Below are 16571 nucleotides of genomic sequence, written 5' to 3'. Positions count from 1 at the left end.
CGACAAACCTGGGAGGCTATTTACTGTATTTGCCATCTTACCGGTGTACCGAAACTGTGGGTCCGTGAAACAGAAAGTCCGCCCTCCATTTATGTGGAATGGCTACGGTTAGCCTGACCTAAGTGGGTCAAAATCTACGGCGAGGCTTACCTGCACAAATATTTGGGAGGCGGACTCTCGGTCATGGGTGACTTTCTGTCACACTACACCGACTTTAAAGTAATATCTTTTACTTCCCCAGCTTGAAAATGTTTAAGAGCCAAGTAAATCTATGATTTTTAACACTGTCGGTGTTATATAGAAAACAATGAAGAGGTATGTTGTTTTCAAAATGTTCAAAACATTTTGGAAAAAAAAAAAAAAAAAAAAACAAAAAAAAAAAAAAAAAAAAAAACGTACGGGTGTTACAAGTTGTACTCACACACAAATTCCGCGAACACACCATGTTCCACAATGATCATAAATGTATCCTAGCACCGATGTTAGCACAAGCGACGCACAAGCCAGGGTGTAAGCTAGATTTACCATTTCTTCTTGCCGGGCACATCCAAGATCTGCCAGGTGATCGTGCTCTTGATCGCCAGACACCGTCAAGTTTATGTCGAGCGAGTATGTGAGAGTGGTGTTGTCGCAGAGATTGGCGTAAAACCCTGTATCCCTGAAGATGTAGACCAGCGACGGCCACCCCTGCACACACACGCTGAAGAGGCCAACTTCGATCAAAACGAAAGCCACGAGGAAGGCTTTGTACAGCGCTGGTTCATTTCCCCTCTCCATGTTTAACTGAACGCTTGCCGCCACTGTCGACTACATAAAAACAACCTGGAAATGCATATTCATGCGCGTAATCACGTAAGTACTTAAATTTATTAAAATTAAGTAAATATATATCGCGGTGTGTGTGTGTGTGTGTGTGTGCGCACACACACACAATCGCATTTCATCTGTCATTAACAAAGTGTCTATTAATTAAGTCTTTTGATGATGAGAACGCAGTGACAGCGGTGAGGTCATGAACAACACATCGCCTTGTTTGTTCCTGTTCGTAACAATGCTGTATACTCGAGCTCCCTATGGCGGGTGATAGTACAAGTAGATCATTAAAACCAGTTTAATTACATTTGGTGTACATGTTGCTCGGTATTTATTTTTACTTTTCTTTGTGTCACCTCTCTCTTTCTCTCTCTCTCTCTCTCGCAAGCAAGCAAGCAGGAATGCAAGCGCACACATATGTACACGCACGTACGCACGCACACGCACGCAGGCACGCACATACACACACACACACACGCTGAGGGAAAGTGTTATTCAATGTGAACACACTCCAATTTTTAGTGTATCGCCGAAATTCATAGCCTCAATATCTTCCGTTCAAAATTATAACAAAAAAGGTATAGAGTTTCACCTGGGGACTAATGGTGTCCTTAGCAGCAATTTTGCATATGTCCACCATCACCTGTCAGGTCAAAGAAGGTTTATGAATGCGTCGCCCTGTCATAACTGCGACCTCAGTTAACTTATACCTAGGTTGGCCTTTCGTCATTATGTCCAAGTACCTAGGGATGTTATGTGACCGTGGCGATATGCTGATCACTGAAGACTGTCCATTTAGCCAAGCTTCAGTGAAGTTCAAGGGCAACCTCGAGCCGCTACAAAGAAATATCTAGCTTCACTCGACATTTCTGTGTAGCGTCTTTCGGAAAACTCGGATTTAACCTCGATGTATAGTCTAGAATTTCACGACTACATCTTGGTTAAATCAGTCGAGGTCTCCAAAATGCTGAAAGGTTTATCGCCAGGCCGTCAGAATGGCCTGAACGGAACATATTCTTCAAAAAACATGCCCCACTAATGACATTTTTATCAAAATACACAATTTGGAAGTAATTTTGTAAATTTTGAGCTTCAAAACACCTCCCTTTTAGCTAGGTCTGGGAGTAAATGAGCTGCGAAGTTTTGAGCATGTTCAAAACAATCGCAGAGAGAACGCGATGGAGGATGGACGCTGCAAGGTCGCTCAAAGGACGCAGAAATGACGCACAAGCATCGCCGTGGTCGCAAAGAGGACGCACAGAAAAGAGCTGCATGTGCCTATCTAAATTATATCAATTGTATACAGTAAAACGATGATTGTTCGATAGTTTAATAAATATTTGTTACCTGTAGATCTATTATATTATGGTTCGCTTTTGATAATTTATCATAAATCATATCTGAAAATGATAAATGAGCGCGGCTATGTTATAGTAGTGAATCTTTCTCTTCTGATCCAATGCTCTGATATCATCTATTTAAACCCCCTTTATATTGGACGGCGTCCTTTCTGCGTCCAGCAGTACGGCCCCATTTGAGAGTTAAAGAAGTATAATACTTTACAACTGGCAGATCATTGAGCATTCATTCTGATACAAAATCAATGCTCATGCCTCCTTATTAAGACCACAGCGATGCCAAATTTCATGGTCGCAGAAAGGACGCAGAAGGGACGCCGTCCAGTGTAAAGGGGGCTTTGGAGATCGTGCGTCCTCGGATTTCTCGTCAGACGTAGCGTTGTCGCAGGATGAAAATTAAATCGCAGCGGACGAAGTAGTAAGTACTTTATGAGTAGGTGTGTTGTGCTCTAAACGTGGGGCCCGCAAGTGGTCTGTACGCCTTTTTTTGGAAGTAGGAAGAAGTAAGGAGCACGTACGATCTGTACTCGTGTCGCACACAGTGAGTGAGATAATCATACGTGTATTGCAAGTGAAGCGTACGTTTTCAGAAACCGTACTTACGAAGTAAGAGAAACGTAAGAGAAACGTAATAAGCACGGAAGTGGAACGCACGGATAATCAAAATAATATAAAAGGGAGCACCGAGTCTCTTCATCATTCACTGTTTTGGCTTCCAAAAAGGCACTTCCAAGAAGGATGCGCCATCGACTTCTACAGCTGCTAATGCTAGAGGAGGCCGAAGATCGTGACGCAATGCTGGCAGTGGTTGCTCGGGATCGCCTGCACTTTTATCGTGCTGGGCACGTGCGTCGTCTTAGTGTGACGCACTTCACAGGTATGGTAGTAGTACTCGCCACGCACTTTGGAAGTAAGATAAACGCACGGAGGAAGTGCGCTCACCCTCCTTTTTGTTAACACGTACATTGAAAGCAAGTTAAACTTACGAGTCTCTTGCGTGGTAAGTACGTCTTCGTGGTAAAATACCCCGTAATTTCTGCATGCTTTTCCTGCGTTACACGCACGCCTAGCGCACTTACTCAGTACTTTTGTCTTGCGTGCTACGAGCGTGCTCCAGGCGTTCTAATTGTCGCAGACAGGTCGTAGCGAAAAACTGGCCGGCCAGTTTTCGGGCTGCGTGCTTTGCGACGTGTTTGCGTCCACCAAAAATAGTACGCTCCACGTGCGTGTATCTTACTACTTGGCCAATTTTTTGCACGCAAACCGCTCGTAGAAGCACGCACGACCGGTTGTAAGAGTAGCTTAAAGGGGGTATAAAGTCGCACAAAGCACGTTCAAGCATCGCCGTGGACGCCATGGACGCCGCGAAGTTTTGAGCATGTTCAAAACAATCGCAAAGAGAACGCGATGGAGGATGGTCGCTCAATGGACGCAGAAAGGACGTACAAGCATCGCCGTGGTCGCAGAGAGGACGCACAAGCATCGCCGTGGTCGCAGAGAGGACGCACAAGCATCGCCGCGGTCGTAGAAAAGAGGCACAAGCATCTCTTTGGTTGCAGAATAAAAACTCAAAGATCTACCAGTGTTCGGCACGTAGAACATTTTTTTTTCACTCTCAAACGGGGCAGTTCTGAGGTATTTTTCACCAGACAGGAATTCTAAGGGCAACAGTAGTCTCATATCAGCCTCCGATTGTTTTTTCCCCAAAAATTCATGAAACGATTCTTTTTTTTTTTTTTTTTTTTTTTTTTTTTTTTTTTTTTGAGGTTATTATAAAACGAATATTTTGCCTTTTTTACAAGATGCATTAAATGTCAGAACTTTTTGCAGAATGCGTCATTTGAAAACGGATTCAAATATTCTATGTTGTGTCAGTCATACTTTCTCGTTTTCGGCGCCTGTCCATCCTTCTTATATGTATAACAATGAGCATCTGGCTGATTATAACAATCCATGCAGACCTTGCATCACTATAGTTTAAAGCGTTTATTCCCATTTATTTGTTTTGTGTGCTGGAAATGTTCTTTATTAGATGACCTGGTTAGAACCGATAAAAAAAGAGTTAGGATATAGAGAAGGACGCCCAAACAACGCTCATCGGTCAAGCAGGATGCAGAATGATCGTAGAATAGACGCCACTGATCGCCGAGGAAGGCACAGAGAACGCAGCAAGAATGCTCAATGGTCGCTCAAACATCGCAATGGACGCCTTGGGTTGCATAGGGGACGTACAGTGGAGGCAGGCATGTCGCTCGCAGTTTTACAGGTCAAATCAAGATTCGGTCGTTCAAAGGACTCACAAGGGACGCAGGCGCCTTTACACTGAGACACGATTTAATTGCTTTGGCGACCGTTGAGCGTCCTGACCACATTTTTGAACGCAGAAGGGACGCAGAAAGGACGCCGTCCAGTGTAAAGGGGCCCTTACCAGGTGTAACGCAAGTAGAGGAGACACAACCAGGCACATTGTGTCCAAATCTCCCGTCTTCTCTAGCACATTCTTGCACCAGAGATGAGTGAATGATGGAGAAATTTTATGTATACGGGTTGACTCAGTGGTAAATGTATATGTCGGTGTCAAATTTAAGGGAAAGGCTCACTAACACGTGGTTAAAGATACATACGAACCGAGCATCGGTGGAACGTAGATTCCCAGTAACACATATAAACCACTTCTACTAGTTTCAAATAAATACGACATGCCAAAGGATAAACTGAATAAATCACCCGATCAGCCATAAAAGAGTTTTAGACTGCTCCTTTCCTTAAATGTTTGGTCAAAAATTAAACCTACTTTCGTGACCTACTTTTCTGCCCCATTGATTCACAGCATAGAATGCTAGCAGAAAAATCCGTTCAAATATCATTTTTCGGGTAAAATTAATGCCTTTTGGTAATTCTTTTAGTTCTACTACTTGGAACCATATGCTGGCATTTGGTTGGCTTTTGTGGCATAAAATTGACTTCGAATGCATCTTTAAGGTTCTCGTTGATACATCTGAATCACATTATAGATTTTAAAAACATAAAAACAAAATATAACATCCATCACATTCAGTTTGTCACAGGGCTTTTCGATGTTGATTTCTTTTTCTTCAATCTCCCGCTGAATCTGTATCGGGACCAACATCTTGGGTCGGATCCAGAGATATTTCCTCACAGTCTTTTAAATTATCTTTGCTGATCCATCCTCCATTTTTGACCGTCTTTCGACAGAAAAAAAATTGATGAGCGTTAATGTAAACTTGAAAATTTCTGACCCTCATCCGTAGGACCCAGAAGACGGCTTCCACCCACCCCTAAGCACAGACTTGAACGAAGACGAAACAAAGAATTATTTATTGTCATATCTTACTAAACCTGTAGTTTTGGACTGTTATTTAACAAATGTGGGCAAACTAATACAGAATGTGATCTGGCACGTTTCCTCCTATTTCTGCTTCTACAAAATTATATTCTAGATACAAAGTAATAATTTGTAATTTTAATAAGAATTTACAAAGGTCAAAATCATTTTGAAGTTAACATAACAATGTCAGAAATAAAGAAGAATATTAAGTTCATCTACACCGGTAGTCCGACAACGCCTGCATTAAAAAGTCTGAATATCAGCGACCTGGTTTTCTTTTCCCTTCTTTGGTCCCTCCATCCTGAGGACGTATATAGGCAAGCAGAAAGTAAGGCACGCAATACCTACGTTCACTAGGCTGAACTGAAAAGATGATAAAATAATGATAGTCTTTAACACTTATTGTTGTGAGATTTGAAAAGTTAAAGCATGTCTTCATATGTCAAATATAATATGTTCGGTCTCTTTTGTATAATGACATTGAAGGAAAACATTCACATATGATACCTTGCCGGGAATTTTCTTAATGCAATAAAGCTCAAAGAATTTCTTTATGATTAGAAAAAAATAATTCAAATTCATGAATATGATGATATGTACTTACAAATAAAGGACTACTTTCGAGGCCCGACTTAAGCCAGTAAAACAGAGGATACTGAAGACTACCAATCACGGTCTGAGTAGAAAGCTGGATGGAATATATCTTGCCGAAATGCTGTGGCGGGAACCTAAGAGAAAATGTTGCTATAAAGTAGTTCGGTCTGAGTAGAAAGCTGGATGGAATATACGCAGGTATCTTTCCAAAATGTTGTGCCGGTGTAAGAAACTGAGGGTCCGTTTGACAGAAAGTCCGCCTTCCATTTAGTTATAATGGTTAGGGTTAGCCTGACCTAATTGTGTCAAAATCTAGGTGCGAGGCTTACCTATACAAATGAATGGGAAGCGGACTCTCTATCGTGGTGGACTCTACATTGACATCAGACTTTTTTACCTCCGCAAAGGAGATTATGTTTTCACCTCCTTTTGCCTGTCTGTCTGTTTGTTTGTTGGTATCAACCCTAACTCAAAAAGTTATGCATGCGTTTTGATATTTTTCAGGTTAGGTCACAAATGGGCTAACTTAAATGTGATTATATTTTGGTGGTCATCCGTGATCTGGATCACCATCTGGATTCAAGAATTTTTAAGGGTTTCTTCACCATTGGGAGATGGGGTAAATGACCTTGACCTGTTGTGCAATGAATGTACTTAAACATTAATGAACTTAAAAATTAAAATCTATAAGTGTAAAGGTGGAGGTCTGCGCTGTCTGTGTACTTTTCTTACATTCAAATTTTATTCATTTATTAATTAATTTATTTTTATTTATATTTTTTGTTAACTGTTAAATCACTAAATGTCTAAAGGTCTAACCATGATAGGAAGTTCAGAAACGCTTTGTGAGGGAACGATCATACTTACGCATATGCCAAAAACGATATATGTACTCCATAGGCGAAAGTTCTTAGTAGACTGTGTACCAGCATTGCCACATATTGAACTTCTAACACTGGCACAGCACATAAAGCCCACAGACTCAGGCCCGAAAAACTTGTGATGAAAAAGGGGCCGAGAAAGAACTTTGGCTGAGCTGCAAACAGACAGATATTATAAAAATAGGCCTATCTATTATTAAAAGGTTACTGGCTACAATTAGTGGATTTTTAAATTGAATTTAAAAATAATGACACAGAAACGTGATGGTATTGTTAAGACAACCAAACCGTTATCGATGCTGTGCATCCTAAATATTTGTCATGAGTGTCAACTCTATCTTAAATAACAGTGAAACATAGGTTATCTAATGCAGAAGTTGAGAGGGGAGACTATAAATTTGTTCTAAATGGATATATGCCCCCCCCTTCTCTCTCTCTCTGGTTCCATCTACTGTTTTGCTATACAAAGGTCTGCCATCACGCATTACACATCACTGGTCACCCACCTTTAGCCCCCTTCTGAGCTCTGTTTTTCTGTCTGTCCACCATGTATCCCCCAGCTATGGCCATCGGTATGCTAGTGGTCAGTTGGAGGATACCAAGGACGTTAGTGTAGTGGCTCACTGGAATCCAGAAAAATACTTGTATCGGAATCGAGACAAATAATGGTATCAGTGTTCACGATAAAATCCACCCGAGGATTGTGTCAACGCTTTACTGTTTTCACCTCCTTATTTGAAGAAATGGCTCCTCTACAAAGGTGCTCTTTGCTGAATATGATGGACACGATAGGTTTTGAATTGGGTTTAACTGCGAATGCTATAAACTGTAACATTGTAACTACGATAATTATAATTCTGGAAATCATGATATATGTGGCGACAATTTTTTTATTCAATATTAACCACAGAATTTAATGACAAAAAGCAAAGAGACCCCCTCCCCAGTTACTAACAAACATTTCCGAACACATACACACACAGAAGTAGCTGAGCAAAATTACCCAACGCCTGCAGTATAAAAAACAGACTTTAAAAGCGCAAACTCTTTTCTTCAAATCCCGGAGGCAATTTCTGTAAGACTAATTTAATCACTTCTCTAGTTTTTAAAATATTCAAATGCTAGGGGGTATTTAATTATCGCTTAAGCTGAAAGCAATTTAGCGATAAATCCCTCGGAGATGGATCGATCCTGTTAGATCTAGGTATGGGAACCCAGTCTTACCTATACTTTGGTCACCGTGTGATAAGTAATCTATGATGGAGTTGAAGCTGCCGAAATACATCACTACCAACAAAACATTCCCTGAAAACCAAATTTGTGTTGTCCAAAACAACGGGCTCTTGAAGATCGAGGAAAGCTTGGGGACATCGCACTGCAGCTTCTCATCGGTTGATGAGGTTTCTGTCACTGGTTTTTCTCCCAAGACGATTTCTCCTGCATTAACGATGTCTCCATTTTCTTGTTTTTCAATGACAGTACCAGCGTTCTCCGCTGGTTTTTTGCCGTTTTGTGTCATGTCTGCAGATGAAGAAGGTAGAGATGGTACTTTTGCCATTGGTTTTTCTGTGTCCTCATTTTCAGTCGTTTTCCAATTGTTTTGGTTGGCGTCATTTATAATAAAAACATCTGCGCTCTTTCTGTTATTGAAGTCTACTTTGGCGTTTTTAGAATCTTTTTCCTGGTTTCCCAGACAATTACATGTATATAAAGACATGGACAAACACTTTTCAGAAACAGTTTTTGTTTCTTTGTCGTTTGCCGCGTGGTCCCTAGGGGGCAGCAAAATCGTAGTAATGGTAGAAATAACGAGACCAATGGAAGCAAACACCAACATTGAGCTCTGGTAAGGTATTCCAGCGTCATAAGCCAGCTTAGAAAGATAAATAAAAAATTATTATTATTATTATCATTATTATTAGTATTAATTCTGTGTGGAGTTACCAAATGCACGAATGTGGAACAGAGCACGGAGCCACCCATACGAGATGGAGGAGATAATTGCGTGCACTTCGCCTTGACAGTTATCTCATATATCTCGGGTAAAACTCCACGACTTGTACTTTTTCTAATACAAAAAAAAAACAAAGCAATTAAAATGAAATTTAGCACACACCCAAATGTACCCAACAATATAAATGCATCGTTTGAAGAGTCGTCTTAATAATTGAATAAACATTTGAATAATCCTTTTAAAAATAATCGAACCGCAGAAGAAATATGATAGTTTTACCTTAACAAAAAGAAAAGACGACGTGCTCATGTCTGTTGCTCCAGAAACCATGATTCCAAGAGTCGTTTTGATCTTAGGAAAAAGCTGCGGCATCTGCATACCAGTCGCAAGGTACATAACACCACCTAGGTATTGGCCGATAGATCCTGGGAATAGTAGCCATTCCAGACCTGAAATATCATAGAAAAGTGTTTGGAATCAAGTTTTCAGTGCAGATACATTCTACGGTCTTATACAATAGGTTAAGACCAAGCTTTTGACTTAAAAGTCATTTTGTAAATTTGGTCTCTGCCAATTTGAAAATTGGATCGATTTTTTTTTTTTTTTTGTGTGTGTTTTTAGCAAAATTATATATACTTGTATATTATCCTCCTTATCATGACAAGTGGAAGGTAACTTTCTCTTAAAAGTTATACTGTGATGTAAATAGCAGAAGTGAGATTTAACCTGGTTGTGAAAATATATGATTTTTGTTAGTACATATTAAGGCTTATGACAAATTAAGCGTTATGGTTGACATTTACAGTTTTCTTAAAACTGACACATTGACAATTTTTTTTTAACTTACACAAAGGGCGAAATTGTCAGATCCAAGTATTTGTTCTCATATAAACCAAAAGACGGGAAAATTTTTAATGTAATATGTAAATTTACTTAATTTTGTTTCTTTTCGTGTGTTATACTATTCATTTATTCAATTTAAAAAAAGATGTTGAGGAAAGTTGATACGTCCCAAACAGGGGGGGGGGGAGGGGGCACGTGACCCACTAAGTCCGTTGGACCCGCCATTGAAATACTAAGATGAGATATAATCATGAGCCCTGTTGAAGCTTCTCAAATTCAAATAACAAAAAAATTAATATTTGTTGACAAGAAGGTCATGGCAACAGAGATGCATGAGGCCGTAGGGCAAATCTACAGTAGGTGTGTTGATTAATTCTTTTGCGTTGATTTTAAATGTAAAAAATATCAAATGTGTAATTTCTTCTCTCCAATTATTTGTACTATTTGTGATACATTAGAAACTCAATAAAAAAAACCACGAGACACTTCAAAATTACATATTCCGTGCACCGCGTGCACCTAAAAGTCCGCTGGTTTTATTCGTAAACGCCCCAGCAGTTCGTGCAGAATGGTTTACGTCATCGTGTTCACCCGCGGAGAGCGAAGAAACGAAACGCCTTTGTTGTCTCCTCTTCAAAGGTATTTGTGTGCAGACATTGCAATCGATGCTGTTATGTAAAACATTTGAACTCAGTAAATGTGCAGAAATCAACAGTTTTGGAACAGCCGTATATGCTGTCCAGCAAAATATAAGACAAAGGAGCTCCTCTTTGGACTCTTGTAAAAGTCTGATGTCCAGAAAGAATAATTACCTGGTCTAGCAAATGCCATCAGCAGTGTTCCGGTGAAGCATAAAGACCTGAAATGAGATTATAATTTTGAAGGTCAATGATAACATCTTGAGGGTCAGTAAATAAAATGTTTTCTCGTCAACTGCAAGACACGTGGGCAGATGGACACATTAGATAAAAAATGACGTAATTTGCGCCAGACCATTCAAAATGAATGGAAACGGGATACAATCAAAGTTCTGATAAGTATTATCGAAAAGCCCCAAAGTGCACCGTTTTTAAAAGTTAACCTTGATAACGAGGCACAAGCATCGCTTAGGTTGAAAAATAAATGCTCAAGGAACGGCCAGTTGTCGGCACGTATAAAGTATTTTTTTACTCCCATAAAGGACAATACTTCTGGACACAGAAAGGTCGCCGTCCAGTGTTAAGCGGGCGAAGCCGCTTCAGTCGTTGACGCCCGAGTCAGGTCACAGCTGTCACTGAAGCACATCATGTACCTCGTCGTCTTCCAAACTACTGACAGCATGTTTTTTTTTTTTTTTTTTTTTTTTTTTTTTTTTTTTTTTTTTTGATTGAATATATTTATTCAATAGCTGACAGGCTTCCAACTGCCCTTGATGTATGACTTATCCGATTTCTAACTTGCTTTTAATAAAAGCGATTTCAATACCAGACCTGAGGAGCTTCAGTAAGTATTCACGCAACGCTGCTCAACCTAGTAACGATACCGTCAGTAAATGCGCTTTGATTTTTACCTCCGCCAAGGAGGGTATGTTTTCACCCCTGTTTGTCTGTCTGTCTGTCTGTCTGTCATCAACAGAACTCAAAAGGTTATGGACCGATTTTGATAAAATTTTCAGGAACTGTCAGAAGTGGGCCAAGGAAGACATGATTAGTTATTGGTGGTGATCCGGATCAATAATCAATCAATAATCAGTAATAATCAAAAATAACTGCCTTGGCGGAGGTCTGCGCTCTCGGAGTGCTTTTCTAGTTTTGTGAGTATTCCTTAAGTATAATATATTGTCACCGAGAGATATATGCAAAAACACCTCCAGCGTCAGCGAGGGGTGTTCAAAATATATATCGCGAGAGGGGGCAGTGTATTATTTGACATACTTGCTGAGAGAAAGTATTCGCATTGCATCAAAAAACGCAACTAAAATCAAATAAACTGTATATTGCCGTGGTCACATCACATCTTCAGGTGTGTATGATCTTGATGGGGCAACTAGGTCGACATAACTCATTCTGAACGCCCCATATGCATAAGACTGTTGCGGGGAAAAAATTATAACATAAATATAGCAAAAAGGGTAAAGAAAGTGGGGTTTTTCACAAGAATGACAGACGAGGCAAATGAGTGTAGCGTCAACTGATGCCACGCTACTGATTCACTGCACGTTTGTGTCCAGCTTTGATCTCTTTCGTTTGGAGTATACTTGTACTTATAATTACTTAGTAAAAAGCTTATATATTATTTCGTTTGAAAATATTTCATAGGCAGTTACATTTTTTCTAATAAATTTCTTCCTTTGATTTTCAACTGCTGATATTAATATTTCTAAATTGTTAATAATAATAATGATGATGATGATAATAATAAATGCATCTGTCTATATTTGAAAGCTTTTAAGTGCAAAAGTACTTAAAAGTTGTCAGAAAAAGTGCCTGGATCAGCAGGTGTCACGAAACTGAGGGTCCTTGAAACAGAAAGTCCGCCCTCCATACAGTTATATTGGCTAGGGTTAGTCTGACCTAAGTGGGTCAAAATCTAGGGCGAGGCTCACCTGTACAAATGAATGGGAAGCGGGCCCTCGGTCTGTCACGTTACACCGGCCCTGTAATTGACGATTATATTGTCTGCTGTTCATAGTCCCGTAAGGTCGGTAACATGAAAGACTTTTAATAGCGTTTTCGTGGTGTATAAGTGGGGAAAACCAGGGGCGGATCCAGAGATATTTTCTGACAGTCTTCCAAATTATCTTTATTGATCCATCCTCCATTTTTGACCGTCTTCCGACAGAAAAAATTAAATACCCGTCAATGTAAACTTGAAAATCTGACCGTCTTCCGGAAGACCCTGAAGACGGCCTGAAAACAGTGCAGTTCAGGGATGGTCGTAAGGAGGGAGGGTGGGAATGGGCGCAGGATTTAAAATATTCCACCATGTTTATTCGGCAAATATATTGAAAGTACGAGGATGACATAACACTTGGTATTGTCCCGTTTTGCCAGTTTCAATTTTTGAGGGAGTTTAGGGAAGGAGCGCGTGCCCACTGTACCCAGTTTTTTTACTAGAAATTTTAAGTTTTTGCAATTTCTTGTAGCGTTATAAATCTAAAGATTGAGAACAGGGGCTCTTGTCTGAGAGCTGGTTTTATGTTTAACGTCTGCAAATAGGTAGAGTCGCCCTTGTCTAAAATTAAACAGTTATCATTTCTTTCTTGATATAAAACAAACGCAATATTCTATATAATAGAACTTACAACTTCTACATACATTGTACTGCTTCTTAATAACTGTATCAAAGAAGACGGATATTTTGCCGTAAAAGTTTGGTCCAGCTCTAGTCCATCAGTTATTTCGTTATAAAGCCCCAGGGCTTTCTATAATTTGTATAAAATACAGATTTATTTAGGTAGTTAAGTTGTACTTACACGCAAATTCCGCGAACACACCACGTTCCACAATGATCATAAATGTATCCTAGCACCGATGTTAGCACAAGCGACGCACAAGCCAGGGTGTAAGCTAAGTTTAACATTTCTTGTTGTGGGGCACACCCCAGCTCAGCCAGGTGATCGTGCTCTTGCTCGCCGGACGACGTCACGTTTATGTCGGGCGAGTATGTGAGAGTGGTGTTGTCGCAGAGATTGGCGTAAAACCCTGCATCCCTGAAGATGTAGACCAGCGACGGCCACCCCTGCACACACACGCTGAAGAGGCCAACTTCGATCAAGACGAAAGCCACGAGGAAGGCTTTATACAGCGCAGGCTCCTTTCCCCACTCCATGCTTTATACACGCTCTCCGGTGCGGACCTTGGTCAGTTATATTCACCTAATGACTCCTTATGAGGTAACTTAAGCGACTGTATGAAAAGAACGAACAAAAAGTGGTCAAGCAGCCGCAGATGAAATATTTATCTTTTTAGCACGATTGAAAGGTTTTAATCTATTACTCGACGTCACCAAGCGTCTTTTCCAGTTCGTCACCAACGGGAAAGTGTACATTACGCCGCGGACTGATACTGGTGATTTTCCTGCGTTGTCACGTGGTCAATCCTTCGTGAACGGACGGCCGTGAGATAATTCGGCTGTTTTTCAAAGTTATTTATGAGCAGCATCCTTTGACCCTGGGGTAAACTGAACTTCTTTCAGCCTGTGGCCAGTTTTGTTCAGTGGCCGGGGGTATACCTGTATACATTTGCCACAATAATAAAACCATTCTAGTCTATTCTATTACATAATACCGACAACGATCGATGTTGGTTTAATCAACCATTGGTAAACTGCACAAATTGATCAGTGTTCTTTCAGGTGTGAAGTTCTACCCTATGAGTTCAAGGGGGTTGAACTCCCAAGACTGAAGTACGTCGAGTATATTGATAATATTGGCATTCTGTCTCTTTATCACACAGTACATTTTAATTATATGTGAACCGAGTAACTAAATATCTTGGCTTTGTTCATCTCGAATGTGTGCATGAAATATTGCACAGGCACTGAGCTTACAAATGCCCCGATGTAATTCCTCAAATTTTCCCCTTTAATTACGACCTGGGCAGATCATAATCAATGGTGTTGTGACATGAATGATAGTCCTAGGAATGTCCCATGTTATTAGATCATGTAAGGGTTAGCCGAAGCCTCGGGGGGCTACTGCAGGCCCATAGTAGGGGCACCAGGCTCGGGGATGGGGTTATTGTTGTTGGTGGTGGGGGGGGGGGGCATGTTGAACGAATCGCCTTTCTGGTTGAGAAAAGCACCGCTCACAATCAAATTTTGATATTGGACCACATTCAGATTCGAAAATCGTACTAAGTGGGTCGGGCCAAATCTGCGGAGGATTCTCGTTATAGTGCAATCACCTTAATTGTCTGACACGCATCCTAGAACAGCTAGGGGGTAATTAACTATCATGTGATGATTAAACTGATTTCACTGATTGCATTTCAGGGAAAAAAACCCGCAGAGTTGGACCGACCCAGCCAGTAAGATGTGTGAATCTGAATGAGCCTTTGGTTCCATGACATGGGCTCAATGCCATTTCTCAAGTTGGGTCAACTTTGGTGTTCGTTGTCCTTCTGAAAGTTAACTGAGAAATTGTTATCTATTGGGCAGATGATTAGTGACCAGTCTTTTTCTTTGTATGAATGTAATTAAATGTAATATGAGCGACTTTTCACATATGCCAGCGTCTTTTACTATTAAATTTAGGAAAAGTTCAATAAGTTAATAATAGAAAGAATAGATTATCTGGCATCAATATATACATGTACATGACTATTTGCTTATTTTATTTTATTTTTTGTTATTCTGTTATATTTCTCTGTACCTGCACGTTGTACATAGTTGACGATAATAATTAATCTTTTATTTTTACAGAGTCATTTTGCATGTTGTTACATGTATCTTAAAATTAAAATTTGTATGGAGGCAATGATTTTTTTTTCATATCTTTTTTTCTTGTAATTTCTTTTATGCTGTAAATAAAGAGAATTTTTTGTATTTGTACACTCTGTTGCACCCATGCAGTGTGTTTTGATATGGGTAATGTTGTGTAATGTTCTAAATCATTTAAAATGTTTAATCAAAATTGAAAGAAATAACACTGCTTTTCAGAGGATTTTTTAAAATGTATTTCAGTGATAATTGAGTGCAGTTGTCATTGTAGAAAGTCTTTTTCCTGATTTTCCACGTGCATGTTTATTGTTCTTTTTTCGCTCTGTAGAAGTCATTTGTAGTTTGAAACGCCCTTTTTCAGTCTTTAAATGATTTAAAAGATGAGGATCAGTTTGAGGAATACTACCGCGTGATAAATGAGCACCGTGATTAAATGATATTTGACCACAAAGATATGGAACACATTTGAACGTATCGAGCTGCGACAAACAAACTGGCCACTCGTGTTGAGAATGCATAGCGATCGTTAACAACACGCAACGCATCATTCTTGACATACACCAGGGACAGATCCAAGATTATTTGAAGGGGGGGGGGGGGGGGGTCTAAAACGACAGGCCTCGGATGCGAAGCCGACCATTGCCCCCCTTGTGGGATTCGGGGCCTGCTCAACCGATAGTTTTAATTTTTTTCCTCAGAAACCCACTCAGATGTTGGGCGGCCTTATCTATTATTCTTTATGCGACCACACGGTAGGTTCAATATAGTCCATATCCATCCACACCAATCGACATCTGATCTTACGAGTGTGTTGTCGTATCGGAAAAAGATGTATACCTCATTCAAAAGGACATACCGTAGCATTGTCGGTCTAAGGGCTAGTAATCACAGAATTATGTCGCTTTTCAATTTATTATATGTTGACTTGATCGGTAGAGACACAATTTGTAAACTACCACTTGGTGGTGGTGGTGGTGGGAGGGGGGGAGTCGAGGCATTTCATAGGCTCTATTCCCATAGATTTTAGATCGATCTATCCCCGCGGGGAGTCTCACTAGATTACTTTCAGATAATCTGACTTAAATGTCCGTACCACCTACTACAAGCTGTAAGGGGGTAATTAACTTTCGTGTCCGCCCGGCTGACAGCTATTTAGCGTGAACCCCCAGGGAGTTAGGTCGTTCTAAAGTAGGTCGATCTAATCTATGGAAATGGAAACCCTACGAATAGTCACGAGATTCACAGATTTGGAAGTAGCCAGTCAGTAGACTGGATCAAAGAAACCGTCAAGGTACATAAATAATAAAATATTTTATCACCACAATCTACTGCACGGCTCGCGAACATGATTGTTGGTA

The 16571-nt window shown here is 40.2% G+C and overlaps 2 protein-coding genes across 4 annotated transcripts in view; both read right to left on the bottom strand.

The window, feature by feature from the left end:
* Window positions 1–836, bottom strand: part of LOC106170629 (equilibrative nucleobase transporter 1) — a 35328-nt gene extending 34492 nt beyond the window's left edge. Inside the window, exon 1 of one of the 3 annotated variants that reach the window (XM_087015549.1) lies at window positions 422–836. In XM_087015549.1, the coding sequence (XP_086871675.1) occupies window positions 422–777 (356 nt within the window). In that variant the 5' untranslated portion in view covers window positions 778–836. The remainder of the gene's footprint in view (window positions 1–421) is intronic. The other 2 variants (XM_087015546.1, XM_087015547.1) reach the window with 2 other exon arrangements.
* A 4659-nt stretch (window positions 837–5495) lies between these two features.
* On the bottom strand, window positions 5496–14059 carry LOC106170628 (equilibrative nucleobase transporter 1-like). Its single transcript, XM_013550597.3, has 8 exons — window positions 13247–14059; window positions 10605–10651; window positions 9229–9398; window positions 8220–8868; window positions 7502–7618; window positions 6982–7150; window positions 6125–6248; window positions 5496–5883 (listed from the first exon to the last, which is right to left on the bottom strand). Exons 1-8 carry the CDS (start codon window positions 13600–13602, stop codon window positions 5764–5766), a joined length of 1752 nt encoding a protein of 583 aa, XP_013406051.2. The 5' UTR covers window positions 13603–14059; the 3' UTR covers window positions 5496–5763.
* Window positions 14060–16571: the final 2512 nt, after the last annotated feature.

The sequence above is a fragment of the Lingula anatina genome, chromosome 6 (genome assembly GCF_051362555.1).
Source record: "Lingula anatina isolate TDL-2025a chromosome 6, LinAna3.0, whole genome shotgun sequence".
Lineage (NCBI taxonomy): Eukaryota > Metazoa > Brachiopoda > Lingulata > Lingulida > Lingulidae > Lingula > Lingula anatina.
This window is presented reverse-complemented; position numbering and strand designations above follow the sequence as displayed.

Excerpts from the sequence above, each read along its gene's own strand:
- LOC106170628 (XM_013550597.3), bottom strand. The coding sequence starts at position 13,602 with ATGGAGTGGGGAAAGGAGCCTGCGCTGTATAAAGCCTTCCTCGTGGCT. Across the intron at positions 10,652-13,246 it reads TGTGTTCGCGGAATTTGCGT|GTCTTTATGCTTCACCGGAA; the intron begins GTAAGTACAACT and ends ATCTCATTTCAG. Across the intron at positions 5,884-6,124 it reads TCGAAAGTAGTCCTTTATTT|TTCAGCCTAGTGAACGTAGG; the intron begins GTAAGTACATAT and ends TCATCTTTTCAG.